The following is a 16,251-nucleotide window of genomic DNA, read 5'->3' as shown; positions in this document are numbered from 1 at the left end:
TTTTCATTTAAAAAAATGGACTGTATGTATCAGGCCTGTTCCCACTGCATAAAGACTGGAAAGTTGTCACAGATAGCGTTTTTAAGCACGTTTGATAGCGAAAGTCACAGCAAAGTCACGTGTGTGTTAAATCTGAAATCCTGCTGCAATTAACCAACTCCAGCAACACAACAACTCGTTCACTAATCCCAAACTGCTATAAAACAGCTCCTCCAAGTTGGAATTCAATTGGGAAACTGTTATAAAAGGCCAGGAAAGCACCCCATTTCCTAGTTATACGCACATTATTTCCATGCACGGTCTTTGTTTAATGCACTCTGGGGCGAATTCCCCGGGGCCTTCTTGAAGGTAACCACCCTATTTTACATATTGCCATTTTACATATCCGAATGAGGACGACAGCCCGCGATGAACACAATCATCATCCTGCCAATTTGAGCGCAGCCAACTGTCCCTGACGCGAGCTTAGCCAAGTAGGTGTGAGGTCACCAAGCTGCCAATTATGTGCCCGAGGACGAAGATTTCTGTCAGTCTGCTTTTTTGTTTGACACAAAGCACAAATATACGCTTTTTAAAACCGAATCTATTCATCTATCTCAGTTAGCGAGTTGGTCCACTGAGCATGTTTATTTTGCATATCTTAGTTACATGTCAGTCACACTTACTATTTAGCTTTTTTCAAATCTAGATTAGCCAATAACCTTTTAGTTAGCCTTCCCAATTAAGCCTCTATGTTTGCTATCAATGGATAGCTGGCTAGTTACGGATACAAAACTACCTATCCACCTACCTACCCACCTATCTGTCGAGCTATCAGTAATTCTAGTTAGCTAGTTCGCTATTTTAGTGTACATCAATCTTAGCATGCTTGTTAGCAAAGCCTTAGTTAGCTTGTTAGTCTAGCCTGTATGTTGAGTTAACTGCAATTCTAGTTTGCTAGTAAGCACATTTAATGTGCATCAATCTTAGCTAGCTAATTAGCCTAGCCTCAGTTAACTCATTAGCCTAGATGTCAGTCTCCGTGTCTGTCTGGGTGCGTTCGGAAATTCAATGCGACGCCCTCACTCCACTCTAAAAGAGTGTGAGTGTTCTGAGAGGTAGCATGCGCTCCCTTTCGTTGCATCTACGCAAGATACCAACTTGATTTATACCCACGGTACATGAATGGTGAATGAGGTCGTTCAAATTCCACATCCCCCTCCCTGCCTGCCGCTCTGGCGCGCTGTCTCCCCAGTGCGCTCCGCCATTCCCCGAGTGTGTCGCTCTGAATAACCAAACAGCACATTCTTACGAAGCGCTTGAGTTTCCCAACGGTCCAGAGGTAACACAGTGCGCTTCCAAAGGCACCCTCTGTTTGTCAGAGGCGCGGGCCTTCTTACCTAAGCTCCATGATACTGGTGACGTTGCCCGACGGGTAGATACGTCGAATGTAGTTGAAGTCACCCACGTAGAGGCTGCCGTCTATACCCCATGCCAAGGCCACGGGTGCCAGCAGCTTGTTGCCCAGCGCCTGGCCATTGCAGCTTGGGCACGAGATGCTCCGACGGCGGCCGTTGCCCATGATGGTGGAGATGACGGGCGGCTGCAGCGAGATGAACTGGTTCTCGCCGCTGCCTTTGTACAGAATACCTGCAAAGAAACATGAGAAGGTGAGTAACTTTAGGATTCAGACCACGAAGCCCACAACTCGAGCACCACCTGGGAAGTTAGAAGGTATTAGCCCCAGACACCGGTTTCACCGATCAACACAAAATTGGGTGAGCGTGTCTGTCATAGCAGGATGTATGAAAAAGTCTCAAGGATCCATGCCCAGAATTGAGCAGAAAGTGGGTCACTTTGGTTTGAAGCAGCCATTTTGGACGAAATCATACTAAGGAATTCGCCCAAAAAGGCCAAATTGTCAGAAAGTTGAAAAAAAATATGTCCGACACCAATTTCACCGATTAACATGAACTTGGGTGGACATGTCTAGAATAACAAGTAGCATGAAAAAGTCTCAAGGACCCACCTGTAAATGGAAATGGAAGTCAGTCATTTTGGTTTGAAGCAGCCATCCTGGGTGAATTCCAGGGCTCATACTTAAACATAAACTCTTGACTGGGAATTTTTGTTTTAGATTGACGGGTGATACTAAATTCTTTGCTGACACCATCATGTGTGCAGAGCATGGCATTAACTTTGATGATCATTTAGAAGATTCTCAAAAAGCTCCCCCAACACCAGTTTCACCAATTGACAAATTGCACAGGAAGTCGGCCATTTTGGCTTGAAGCATCACTTCAAGGTTTCACCATGAAAAGGGCCTGTTCGTCATTGCTTGCAACTTTAAATATTATCACCTCTCAATTCCTCATTTTTATGTAGTATAAGTGTACTTCTCTCACCTGCGGTGTACAAGGTCCCCCCCCCCAAAATTATGATATGCTCTCTGTACAATGATAAAAATATCCACATTTAACAGACAAAAAGTGTCATCAAGTTCTTCAGTTTATGTGGATGTATAACACTTTATATAGTGATTTATTCTGTTTGTGACTCCTTGGAATGTATGAGAAAATCTAGGATATGTTCTGTGGGATACGCTGTGGTCGTGTCCCACCATGCATGTCTCGTTGTGGTTGTGACTTGCCTGGTGGTTTAGAACTGCACCACATTATTGGGAAGATGTTCTAATATTCAACACCGCTCCTCTCGTTATATTGCACGGGCGTCACTAACGAAATGTCCGGCAAGTGCACATTCCACATGCATAATCGTCAGCTCACGTCTTCGATATTGCAGATTGAGTGTCGTGGGTAAACGTGTGAGACGGACTCCACGTTGACTTTGTTCGCAAACATTGATGCAGTCATGAAAGAATCAGTGGTGTTGGTGGTGGAAGGGGGGGGGGGGGACAACAACGCCGCACCCAATCTGTCAAGCCATCCACAACAGTTACAGTTCGTAAAGTGATTCAAAGCGGATGGCGTGACGATTGCGCTCGCTCGGAGCTCCGATCCTGCCAGCGCGGGGCCGCTTTTATCCTGCCATCCGTCTGCAAACGAGGCATCACACTTGTACGTTGTAGAGCCTGTGATCAACAGATAGATGCCGCACGTGTGATATGCTAATGAAGCCCCCCCCCCCAACTTGTCAGGATTTAACTTTTAAAAAAGATGCTGCAGCATGCACGTGACAACATACTTGAAGATGTTGAGACTAAATATAAAGAACAACAAAAGCATTGGGCATCTGTTTTTTTTTTTTTTTTTTTTTTTTGCTCCTGTGTTTTCACACTTTTTGGAATATCATACCTCCATCCATCCATCCATTTTCTGAGCCGCTTCTCCTCACTAGGGTCGCGGGCGTGCTGGAGCCTATCCCAGCTGTCATCGGGCAGGAGGCGGGGAAGACCCTGAACCGGTTGCCAGCCAATCGCAGGAATATCATACCTTCACATACAAAGCCGGCACTACCCAATGTGGCGCGCTGGGCGAGATTTTATATAGCTCCCCCCTCCATTGCTGATTTACGTTCGCTTACAAACCAAGTCGAATAGCGTCGTTTTTACAGTTTAAAACATAAACGAGAACAATTTCTTCATTTCAATACTCTATTAGTAGTGCTTATTAAATCGTGCGAGTGACTTGCTGTTGCGACACTTAATGGGACAAACCAAAAGTAGCAACAACTGTAGCTCTCTTTTTCCCATTTTCACTCCTTAGTTTTTGGTCAGTTTGACATGTTTACCAAGTTCTCTGGCGTCACATCAATATATCTGCCCCTCCACCCACAGAAAGCGAGGAGGTAGGCCTACCAATCAGCCGCACGAGGGAGTATTTGTTATTTTTCATGTCTAATAATACTAATTGGTCATTGCTTTAAAATTGAATCCATGTCAGATAGCGATGGGTACCGCGCTCCGGTTTTAAACTGACCCCAGGGCTAAATTATTAACAATGGAAACAATCAATCATGGTGCAGTGTGTAAAGATTGACGTTGAATGATCAAAGACGTGTGAAGACTGCGATTACACACATTACAATGACGTAGGAGTTTTTGCCTACCTAATGAATAGACCTAAAGTCATATTGCATGGAAACATGCATGCAGACCGAGGTCCTCGGAAAAGCGGACGTGGGGTCAGTAGGCAGACAGCTCCTTTCAGCTGTCAATTGTTTTGGCCTGCTGCTGCTTGGTTGTTTGTTTGTTTGTTGGAAGTAGCACACACGCGTCTATAATGCGTCTTTGCCCTCAGCCATATTAATATTTATCCACGGTGTTGCCTGACTTTTCTCAATCCCCCACTGAATTATTCAGTCCTGCTTTTCTACTTTTTGACATTTGAGATTTATGGCCAACGTGGGGTTTTTCCTTTTCTTTTGGGGAGGGCGAGGCGGCGGGGTTATGGTTCGATATCCCCCCCATCTTCGCCGGTACGAAGATGAATCCAAATATCAGTGATTGCCTCCATGGCCGCCTCCGTATCGATCCCTTAACGTTGTAAACTTTGACTAATGTCTTCACCCCCTGACATGCTCTGCAGAGGGCTTTTCTATTCCTCCCCGCTGTGACTCATTCTTCATCTTGGTGCCATTTCAAACATCTGCAGATATCGTGTGTCCCCCCACCCACCCGCACCCTCCTCCTCTTCCTCGCATCATCTCTGTCATACTCGATAAGGCAAATTGCTGGTGTCTGTTCTTTTGTCATGTCCTCTGCTTCATTACTAGCGGACATACTCGCATCGCCATCTGCAGCTTGTCTCGATCTAGACCTGGGAGTCTTCAAATGGCGGCCTGCGGTCTGGGTCCAGACCAAGTCAAGCTCTCATGTCGACCCACAATCAAATGCTGTTAAATAAAGCTTAAGAATGTGAATCGTGAAGAATCGTGACACCGCTGCTTTTTTTTTTCTTACATAGGCCGCCGCTGTTACAGACGGTGTGCACCACCGCTTAGTTGGTTTTGGCCGAATAATGGTAATGCCTGTCACGATTGACATGTTGACCGATTAAAGACTGTGGCGTACGTGTAGTGACTGACATGTAGACCGACCAATGATAGTGCTCGTGTGAGTAATGATTGACATGTACGTGTAGTTGGCCAGCGACAGAGTTGTGAACTGAACAGGAAATCCGCTATTTTGGTTTTAAAGCAGCCTTGACTTTATTACTAGCGGACATGCTCACCTCAAAATCTGCAGCCTCCATCCAGACTAACATTGCCAGCTGATGCTCATGGAGTAGTGGAGGGCGGGCTGTTAGGAGGGCAATTAAGAACCGACTCCCCACCTAAAACCCCACCACCCCACCCGCCCTTCCCCAGCCCTCCTCCGCCATCCCTCTGGTGGTGTCACCAAGGTGACATTGCCGAGGGCACTCTAGTTAGTCCATCAGGTGCGTCGGCTCAGCCGCCGCGCCACTTTCGTACCATTAATCATCTGGGAGGCTCTGATGTCAGAATGAAAGCTTCTTTTTTTTCCCATATACGACATGACTCAAATTAGCCCGGTATCAAAGGAGTGGCATCTAGCTGTAATGACTCCACTGGAATCAGAGAAAACGTTGAGCAAATGTTCCTGCAGGGTGACACTCCCAGGTCCTGATTTATGTCAAGATACACGTGTATTTAAGGTTTCTGTTATCAAGCCAATCAAGCCTTGATGCAGTGAGTAATGACTGACATGTAGACTGACCAGTGATTGAGTGACAAAACCAATCATACTGTTGGAAGCACAATTCAGCTCCTGATTGCTGAATTAATGGATGTGCTGTTTTTGAGGTGCATAAGGCAAGTGGGAGAGTTTAATTTAAAGCCACAAGTCATTCTCTGACTTTTCCTGAGCACGCCAAGAAAAACAAGGCCTCCATCCAAACAGAACACACACCTTCCTCCACACACACGCACACAAACACTTTTGCATCGTACCGCCAGGAAGTTTTATTCATGCAAACTCGGGTGCGGAGGATTTATAAATATATGCGGAAAGAGGCTTTTATGCAGGCAGTTGTGGGCCTCCCTGTCATCGGTGTGCATGTGCAAGCGCCAAATTCCCCTCCCAGTTCCAGCCCGGGGTATCACAAGTTTGATGGCCGACGAGCCGCCACCATCACCGTCAAGCGTAATGCGTCGTGACCGAGCGTCCTTGAGGGAGACGATGAAAAGCAACTTTCAGCTGCTCGCTAACAATGACAGTGAAAAGCCAAGGGGGGCAGCGGTACAGGTGAGGTTTTTTCGGGGTTGATATAACAACGTGGTCATTACACTCTGGTGGGACTGATGTGTATTGTAAACAATGATAGATGTGTAAATAAAGAGGACAGAGGCAGCTTGCCAAAGTGACCTCAGATTTTTTTCCACTCTGAACATCAGCTAAACTGCTGCAACGCTGCAGCTGAGTAACATGCGGGAAAGGTTTTAGTATTTTTTTGAGACATATTTTTAATATTTACCTTGCCAATTGGCAAGCAGTTAGTGACATGTTTGTGACAGACCAACCAATCAGTGGTGCTGCCAGCAAAGCCTGACTTGTAGACTGATCAGTGAGTGATCGACACGATTGAGACAACACCGACCAATCAGTGGTCGTGCGTATATGATTGACATGTAGAATGGCCAGTGATTGAGAGACAATATTGCCATCAAACCAACCAATGTGTGTAATGACTAATGTGTAGCGTGACCAGTAACTTGGGAGATGGAACTGATCAACGAGTGGTGACGTCTGCAATGATGGACATGTAGACTGCCCAGTGAGGACCAAGACTCATGACTGCTTCTATGCAATGTTATATAGAGTGGCTATGTGCTCCCTATCAGCAACTAACACCCGTGCATCCAACAACACTGCAGCCCTGCTTGTAGACTTTGAAAGCGTCGCATCCCATAATAAGTCCCCTTTAAGATGCCCTGCTACGCAAAGATTAATTCAAATTCCAGACATATGTTTCCAGTGAATGCGTAGTCCTATCAACTCGGCGGGCTTTCATTACGCTACGCTACGTTTTTGCGTTTCAATTAAACTCCCAAGGTCGCATGTTTGATGCCGCCTTGTTGCATTAAAAAAAAGCCACCGCCTGCACCTATTTGTCTTTGTTAGAAGGGCTCGGCGTTGTATTCTCGTCCTCGCCCCCCCCTTAATCTGAATGTGCCCTTGGATCAATTCAATCAATATAATTTAGTAATCATAGAAAGGGCGGACAAGTAGGTTGGCAAGTCGGCGAAACTGTGACCTCATGTGGCCTCTTCCGTGGTTCTACTAATGAGGACAGTGGCCAGTCCAATTGTGATTCTTCTTCTTTCGCCTTTCAAGTGTGTTTCCGTCTTTGAAGAGTGTCCCACAATATTAGCAATGAAGTCCGCTTGTATCTGCCTCTCGTTAAACTCTGCAATTAATCAGCCATCTTGGTGAGTTCTCGGTAAAATGTTATCAGTGGTGAGGGGGGCTTAGGGGAGGTGCAGCGCAATGACTTGAGGAAAAAAAACAGGCTTCCCGGGAAGTTAAAAGAATTTTTTTTTGCATGGAATATACCTATGGGGAATCTTTTAAAAGGAGCCCACTGGAGTGGTCTTCTAATTACATTTGGGACGGGCGCTTGTTTGTACTCTTTGATCACAAAAAGCAAAAACTTTCATCAAACTTGTTAGTAAGCAACTAGTTTATCAAGGTGACCAGACATATTTTCCATATTTTTACCCAACCAATAGGACAACAACACATTGTAGTGTCGGAGGATGTTGACGTAGGAATTCACAGCATGACGAGTGGCATTGTGTCAATAGTTGCAAAGAATGTTGTGTTATTGTTAATTATTCCCTAGTAGTAGTAGATGTGTGTTCATCCACCCCTTTTATTTTGATATTGTTTGCTAAACATGGGTTTATATATTGAAGCACCATGAATGTGTGTCGTGTTACAATAAATGACCTGCCTCGTTGTTGCTGACTTGTACATGTTAGTGGCCAGTTGTTTTTCTCCACAGCCTACCCTCCAGATAAGCAATTAGGAGTACCGCACATTTCAGCACAAATGGACAGAAGAATTTGACTTTGTGCAGGATCTGCGGTGTCTCTAATATGCAATAACATTTAATTGATGAAACGGTCAAATATAAAGTGGCACTTCGACAGATGCCATGCCACGTTTGCAACGAAATATCCAGCAGGGGACAGCAGAAAGAAGGCATGCCAAGCGCTGTAGTGCAGAGCGCAATCTAATCAGCAGCAACTCCGTGTACGGACCCAACAAGGTGACTGGAATTTGGCTGGCTATTTAGCAATAGAGAGGATCGAGCCCAAGGGTTCATGCTTGACGTGGCCAATGAACTTTGTTTACGACTTTACGGATAAGATAATCAAACATATAAAAGACATCATGATGGCAAATCAAGGACAAATGCAGCGTCATACATTTGTCTCACTTTGGAGGAGATGAGATTCACTGTTTGGCTAAAAAAAAATGATTACCCAAACTACAAAGCCATCAGCAAAACCATGCAGCACCAGAAGTTAATATTTTATTTATTGCTTCGCTTCACTATAACTTTATTAAAAAGAATACATTCAGGGGCCTGTTCTAAAATTGTTGGTCTCACTTAAAAATTGACACATTTTGGTTGTATTATATTATATTAAAAATATGATATGGCTCCCACAGAAATACATTTTAAAATATGTCGTGTCTTTCATGGCTCTCATAGCCAAAAAGGTTCCTGACCCCTGTTCTAGTGAAATCGCTCGAACAAGCCCCAATCAAAAATGGGTATTCTAGAGAGATGGATGATGCTAAATTGGGAAGCTTTTTGTGCCAACACTGTCTCATGTGGGCGGAGCTTGGCATCAGAGTTTGGCATTACATTTGGATGATCTTAGACAGAAAGCAGACGGTAAATTGCGACGCCATTTTGTGCCTACTGTCTAATGTGGGCGTAATCCAGCATATACGCAATTTATCTCCGCATTTGGCAAAACGGGTCTAAGCACTTTCTCCCGGTTCGGGTGAATGGCGGCAGGAGATCCGATCAAAGCAATCGTAGGAACTTTAAAGGTGTACAAAGTATTTTTTAAACACGAGATGTCACCACAGAGCCTCCACAGATTACAAGATTCAATGTTCAGACTTCGTTTGCATTTGCATATTTATCACGTGTATCAATAAATGATCTACTGTATTGTATTTTACTTTTGTCAGAAGATACCAGCCATGAACAAATAGTAAGTAACAAGGACATTTACTAGGCAACGACACTGTGTGCTTCTTCGCAGCCCAAGGACACAAACAAATTCATAAGTATGAGTCACATGCATGTGTTCAAATTAAATATGAGTCACTTTAATAAGGTCCCATTAAAGCCGCTGAACTTCGCTGGACCCCCCTTGCAGATATATTGTAAAGGCAATATTTATGTCGTTTTTACAAGGCAAAGTGTTGCGTCAGTGTGTAAAAGTAGCGCTCCGAATAAAATTCAATGGCGTAAAATAACTATTGTAGCACGTTTACAGTCCCTGAGAGGAGTTTGGTGTTAGGCTCCAAGGTCCTGAGGGTGGAATTCATTTGCAGAAGCAATCCAGTGAAGAAGAGGCAGCAGAGTAGATACCGGGGCGTACAGTATATTTGGCAATGTTTAATTAATTCACACATTCCAATGTAACACAATTGATTTGTACTTCCTGCTTTCCATCTTCTTTGAATTATTAGTACATCACCTTCTGTTATTTTTTTCCTCTTTGCAATGACGATGATAATGATGGTGCTGTGCGCGCGTAACCAGGGTAACCAAAGTAGCATCACAGAAAGGGGTAATTGTAAGATACTTAAAGCAACACCGCTAATGGCACTTGGACTATTGAACGCACCCGGACTTGCCGTCACATAAATAGCAGCGTCTCCGAGGTGAAGTGTTTTTTTCACAGAAGTCTGAATGATGCACAGAAGCAAACCGTTAATGCATCAACTTTTGAAAAACATTTTGAAAAACATTTTACACTCCTCCCTTGAGATATGAGTGACTCGGCTTGTGTGTGACTGGAGCATTGAACGTTAGCAGTATACCTTTATTAAATACAGAATAAGATGGTGAAAAACGGCTGTGTCAACCGTCGAGACCTTCAAGTTCCTGGGAATTACAGTTTCTCAAGACCTGAAGTGGGAGACCAACATCAACTCCGTCCTCAAAAATGCCCGGCAGAGGATGTACTTCCTGCCTGCCACACGAGCTGTTGAGGCAGTTCTACACAGCGGTCATCGAATCAGTCCTGTGTTCATCCATCACAGGCTGGTTTGGTGCGACGACAAAAAAGGACAAACTCTGACTGCAACGGACAATCAAAACTGCTGAAAAGATTGTCGGTACCCTCCTACCCAACCTTGAGGACTTGCACGCTGCCAGAACTAAGACAAGAGCATGCAAAATCCTCTTGGACTCTCCACAGCCTGGTCACCAGCTCTTCCAGCTTCTTGCCTCAGGTAGGCGCTACCGAACAATGCAAACTAAAACAAGCAGACATTTCAATAGCTTCTTCCCTCTTGCCATTAACTCCTTAAACAGATAACTTACAATTCCATTGTAACATGCTGCCAATTTTTTTGGCCACTCATGTGCTTGAGAAGTATCTGCACCATTTGCACAATTGACATGGTTACAGATTATCGCACTACTAGTCACTTTAAACTGCATACATTTATTGAAGTCTGCGCCATTTGCACAATGGTCATTGCGCCAGACTATTGTTCTATTGGTCATTTCAAACTACTCTAATTGCTTGAGGACTGAGCATCCTTTTGCACAACTGTCAAAAAAATAAAATAAAAAATTGTACCGGCGTTACCACATATACTGGTAACCTTTTATTGCTCAGTGACTGTGTTTTTATGTTTCAAAATGATTCCCTGTCAATTGACTGTCTGTTGTCGTACTTGAGCGGCACCAACTACCGGAAACAAATTCCTTGTGTGTTTTTGACATACTTGGCAAATAAAGATGATTCTGATTCTGATGTGTCCGCCGACCTCATTGATCTCTTTCCCCTCCAACGATCGTTCGTTAGGGGTGGCAGGTTTACGCATAACTGCAAACCGCTGGAGGATCGTACACCTTGATATTTGCGGGACTCCAGAGGCACCAGCGGCTTCAAATAGCGGTTTACTGCTTTATAATGGCACTTTAGCGGTTGCCCTCTTCAGCCGATGTATTTGTCTGACCGAGACCTTCCTCGTTGTCCCTTTGTCTGCATGAATCTGTGTGCTCTGAATCAGCCAGAAATCTCCTAACAGTATGATCACGCTTAAGTTTTCGTGATATATGAACTATTTCATGCTTTTCAGCAGCAGAGATCCTTTTTCTTTCCCATATTGCTAGTAAATGGTGGGCTATCACAGGTGTCGGGATGGGTACCGAGCCCCTTATTAAACAGAATTATTTACCGGAGTATCAATAAGCTCCACCCTTAACGGTTCTATTAACAGTCTCGGAGAAATTACAAAAATTTATACGAATGTTATATTGCACCTATTACCTCTCCGCTCTCGCTTTTAACTTGCAATAAAATGAAGACCTTCGTCTAAAACGCATTTTCACAATCGGAGGCGAGCCATCTCGCAACAAACAAGCAATTTTAACATACATTTAGCAAAAGTACATCACATTGAAAAGGGGAAATGCACCGTTTTCGACCTGCTGGAAGACGGGGCAGCAAAAGACGAACTATCGCTGTCTCATCTTCAAACAGTTCTACACCAGTTTTCGTTTGCACTAAATAATTGTTTGTATCATGTTTAATGTTATAATAGTGATTTGTTTTACAACATTTATGAATTCTTCTGTAAATCATTGTTTTTATTCATTTATTTTACTGTATATTAACGTGGCAGTTGCAAGTTTTTTTGTTTGGTTTTTTTTTCTTAAAGCAGGGCTAATTCTGATATGTTTGAGTAGTTTTCTAAAAAATAAAAAAAAATGGCACCGATAAGAATACCGTAACAATACCGGATTGATAAGCAGTATCATTAAGAGCAGTAGTATCGTTAAAATCTTAATGATACCCATCCCATCTTTATGACACTTAAACACAATTTGCATAATAATTTTGAACGTGGTCTATGAAAGATTAATTTTCACATTTTCACCCATTAACGCCAATGATTGGAAATTTATGCCATCATTAATATGCTGACTTAATGGGAACATCACGTGTAGAATATCAGGGCATCATTAAAACAATCCAGGTTGACTTGTTTTTTAAAAAAAAAAAAAGTTGCACACAGCAGAAATGAACCCACACTGATTTAAAACAGACAGCCTCATTGGCAAAGGTAAAAAAAAAAAAAAAAAAAAGTCCCGTCACCCCCGTACAGATACGAGAGGAATTTTGAAGCCGATCGCGACAGTAATGAGTAAATGAATCAGTGCGCAAGTGAGCCGTGCCGTCATTCCAAATCACTCAGCGCTATCATATGAAAATGTGCCCTTTTGATGAACATGCTGCTAATGACATTAATTCAATATAGCAAATGAGTTCTTTGCTCACTCATCTATCCGCAGCGCATTAATCAACAAGTACAATAAATATAAAATATTCTCGCGCGTGGTGCACGCGTGAGCAGGTGCGATCGAATCCGCCTCGACGGAGTGTCGGCCGGGTTGCGCGGGCGATTCACTGGCGCGCGCTAAAGCCACCGCAATTACAAGCGGACGGCCTCGGGCTAGCGCGCGTTTGTCAGCTCGCCAGCCTGGTCCTCTTATTCTAACGCGAAGTGCATTGCGGCGCACAGTCGCCGTTCCAGTTGTCGCAGACAATTTGTGACTCGCCGGTTTTATCTGCGAGCGAGTCAAGGTCGCCCGTCCTGACGTGCTGACAAATGCGATGAGGTTTGGTTTTCTGGGGATTATTGACATACCGTAATAGAACTTTAATTGAGGCAACATTTAAAAAATAAACAAAAAAAAGATTGTTAATTAAATGGGTCTTGGTGTAATTGGGACAAAATGGAATGAGTTTGAGTCTGTGGATTCAGTCCCAACTCATTTGCTGTCAAAAAAAAGCAAAAAGCTCTATGTAGACTCTATACACGCAAAGGCAAAATGATTCCGGTCATTACTTCGCCCGGTTCGAAAGGAGGAGTTCAGAATTTTCAGAGGGATTTTCCCAATCTTGGTGCAATCGAGACAAAATAGAGAGACTGGCTGCAATCGATGTCTACCACTGTTCAGGTTCAGGAAAAGGAGTGCACTTGGCCACGACTACTACTACTACTGCTACTAGTGTATATGTCCAGGTATAAGCGCGCACTTGGTCATCACTCCTAAAATCATACAGTGCGTGTCTGGCTTTGTCGTTGTTTCTCCAGACTATGAACTCTCCTGCTTTCAGCATCACAAAAGAGTTTCTTACTGTTCTGCACGTCGAGGACGTGGTGCTTGTCCAACATCCAGCCTCCCATGTTGGCGGCGTCCACCTCGTAGCCCTGCAGCACCGCCGTCCTCTTCTCCCAGTGGACCACGTCAAGGCACGACTCGTACTCGTAGCCCACCGACACTGTGGTGAAAGAATTTGTCCAATTTGACTCCGGGCTGAGATGATTTACAGTAAAGAGCATGCAGAGTTTACATCTCCAACTGCAGACTTTTTGGAAACTATCGTAGAATAAATCTTTTTTTCCAGGAGAATCAGTACTTCTACTTTTAACAGTCTTTTTTTTTTTTTTTTTTTTTTTTTTTTTAAGTACAGTGTCAGTACTTTTCCTCAAGAGTGTCAGATAGCAGTGGTGAATTATGAGTTTTGAACATAGATGCTGTATGCTGTAATAATAATGTTGCAATAATGCCGCAACGTATGAGCTGCATTGCTGTGCAAGCGAGTCGATGCAGAATATCCAAGTTCTGCTGAATAGAGCCAAAGTAGCAGTGAAGAACGACAATAAATAAATCAATTGCAATTCCTGCAGAAATTGCGCGTGAGACACAAGCGTTTCCTAATCCATCATAGCAGATCATAGCAATTCCCAGCGAATGTGAATAAGCAGCTGTGAACAGCAGTCAGGTTTTTGGGGCATTGAAGAAAACTTTTTGTCTTGAAGAAATATGACAATCTTTCGTCAGAACAATAAAAATTTCCCAAAAATATCTTCTTCTTTTCCTTTGGGCTTGTCCTGTTAGGGGTCGCCACAGCGCGTCATCCTTTTCCATGTAAGCCTATCTCCTGCATCCTCCTCTCCAACACCAACTGCCCTCATGTCTTCCCTCACGACATCCATCAACCTTCTCCTTGGTCTTCCTCTCGCTCTCTTGCCTGGCAGCTCCATCCTCATCATGCTTCTACCAATATACTCACTATTTCTCCTCTGGACGTGTCCAAACCATCCAAGTCTGCTCTCTCTAACATTGTTTCCAAAACATCGAACATCGGCCGTCCCTCTGATGAGCTCATTTCTAATTTTATCCAACCTGGTCACTGCGAGAGCGAACCTCAACATCTTCATTGCCACTGTCTCGAATCCGTACATCATGGCCGGCCTCACCACTGTTTTATAAACTTTGCCCTTCATCCTAGCAGAGACTCTTCTGTCACATAACACACCTGACACCTTCCTCCACCCGTTCCAACCTGCTTGGACCAGTTTCTTCACTTCCTGACCACACTCACCATTGCTCTGGACGGTTGACCCCAAGAATTTCTGGTCCTCCACCCTTGCTATCTCTTCTCCCTGTAGCTTCACTCTTCCCCCACCACCCCTCTCATTCATGCACATATATTCTGTTTTACTTTGGCTAATCTTCATTCCTCTGCTCTCCAGTGCATGCCTCCATCTTTCTAACTGTTCCCCCACCTGCTCCCTGCTTTCACCGCAGATCACAATGTCGTCTGCAAACATCATGGTCCACGGGGATTCCAGTCTAACCTTATCTGTCAGGAATTGCTCGCAAATACTCACTGGTCCTGAGTCTAGCCTCCACTACTCTTTCCCATAACTTCATTGTGTGGCTCATCAACTTTATTCCTCTATAGTTCCCACAGCTCTGCACATCACCCTTGTTCATACAAATGGGCACATTTGGGCAAAAAAAAAAAATATATATATATAAATATTTCATGGAAAATAAGACTTTGTTTCTGGACAAATACATTTTCTTTCACAAAAAATATGACTTATTCTCTGCCAATTTGTTTCTCTGAAAAATATGACATTACCCTCTTCAAACATTAAAAACTATTCTTTTCCAATTACCATTTTTGTCCTTAAGGAATGTAACTTTTTCACCTCAAAAAAATAAAACTCCCTGGGAAAAAAAATTCTGATTTTTTTTCTTAAAAAAATACTAATTTATTCATGATTTTTTTTTTCTCACAAAGACCTTTTTTTCTCTGAAAAATAATACATATTTTCTTTGCATTTTGCACTTGCTTTTTCAGACTCGTCACGGTAACAACAGCCGTACTCTGTGTTGGCCTCGCAGTAGAGGCGATGGAGACCCCTGGGAATCGTTTTGAATTGTAAATAAAATACATACAAATAAAATAGAAAACAAACACCTAACATGTCTCATTTAACTGCTGCTCAACTGACTTAATTCTGAGGACACCTACAATTTATTTTGTGAAGAGCCACGGCGCAAGCACCCATGCTTATCAAGCTGGTGTGATTCAATCATAAAGTCATTTCTACGAGTCTTGACTCTAGGGCTCCTTATATATCGCAACATCGCGCGTGTAAAAAGATGAGACGGCGGGCGGCTTGATTGAAGACTTTGACACCACCTACTAAATCTTTTGGAGTGTGACAACAAACAGTAAAAAAAATATATATATATACTGTAGATCAACTCAATCAAAGAACTCACCCACAGCCTCTGCCAGGCCGTAGACCTTCTGGCCGTAGGCGTCCGTTTTATCCCAGATGAAGGTGTAGGAAAGGTCGGGGAAGGCCGGGAAGGATTTCTGCAGTTGGCGACCCATCACGGCCACCATCAGGTGCACCTTCATCAAGCCGAAGGGCAGCCGGTCCTGTGTCAGAAGAACCTTGAGGATGGGCTTGTAGCCGGACGCCCGCGAGCTCAGGTAGACCAGGTTGAGGTCGCTGCCTGGGATGGCCACTTGCTCGTGGAGGACCTGCGGGGGCAATTAGCAGCATGTCAACTTCTTACAGTGAAGTCTACACTGAGCTGTTCAAATTCTTGACAATGAGACCCTGAGGAATCGTCTCCCAGCTTTTTCTGAAATTTAATGGGCGGCGAAGAAGCCTTACAGCAACACCAAAGCAGCTGGAGAGATCTC

At 43.8% G+C, this 16,251-nt stretch overlaps 1 protein-coding gene across 5 annotated transcripts in view; it reads right to left on the bottom strand.

The window, feature by feature from the left end:
- The window catches only part of si:dkey-237h12.3 (teneurin-3), a 120,552-nt gene that overhangs the window by 26,876 nt on the left and 77,425 nt on the right, over positions 1 to 16,251 (bottom strand). For all 5 annotated transcript variants that reach the window (XM_061685400.1, XM_061685402.1, XM_061685401.1 and 2 more), the window contains 3 exons: positions 15,819 to 16,086; positions 13,372 to 13,515; positions 1,380 to 1,629 (listed from right to left, as the gene is read on the bottom strand). In XM_061685400.1, coding sequence (XP_061541384.1) covers positions 1,380 to 1,629; positions 13,372 to 13,515; positions 15,819 to 16,086 — 662 coding nt within the window. The remainder of the gene's footprint in view (positions 1 to 1,379; positions 1,630 to 13,371; positions 13,516 to 15,818; positions 16,087 to 16,251) is intronic.

This window comes from Phycodurus eques, chromosome 9, assembly GCF_024500275.1.
Source record: "Phycodurus eques isolate BA_2022a chromosome 9, UOR_Pequ_1.1, whole genome shotgun sequence".
Classification (NCBI taxonomy): Eukaryota; Metazoa; Chordata; class Actinopteri; order Syngnathiformes; family Syngnathidae; genus Phycodurus; species Phycodurus eques.
The sequence above is the reverse complement of the archived record's forward strand: the minus strand, read 5'-3'. Positions and strand labels throughout refer to the sequence as shown.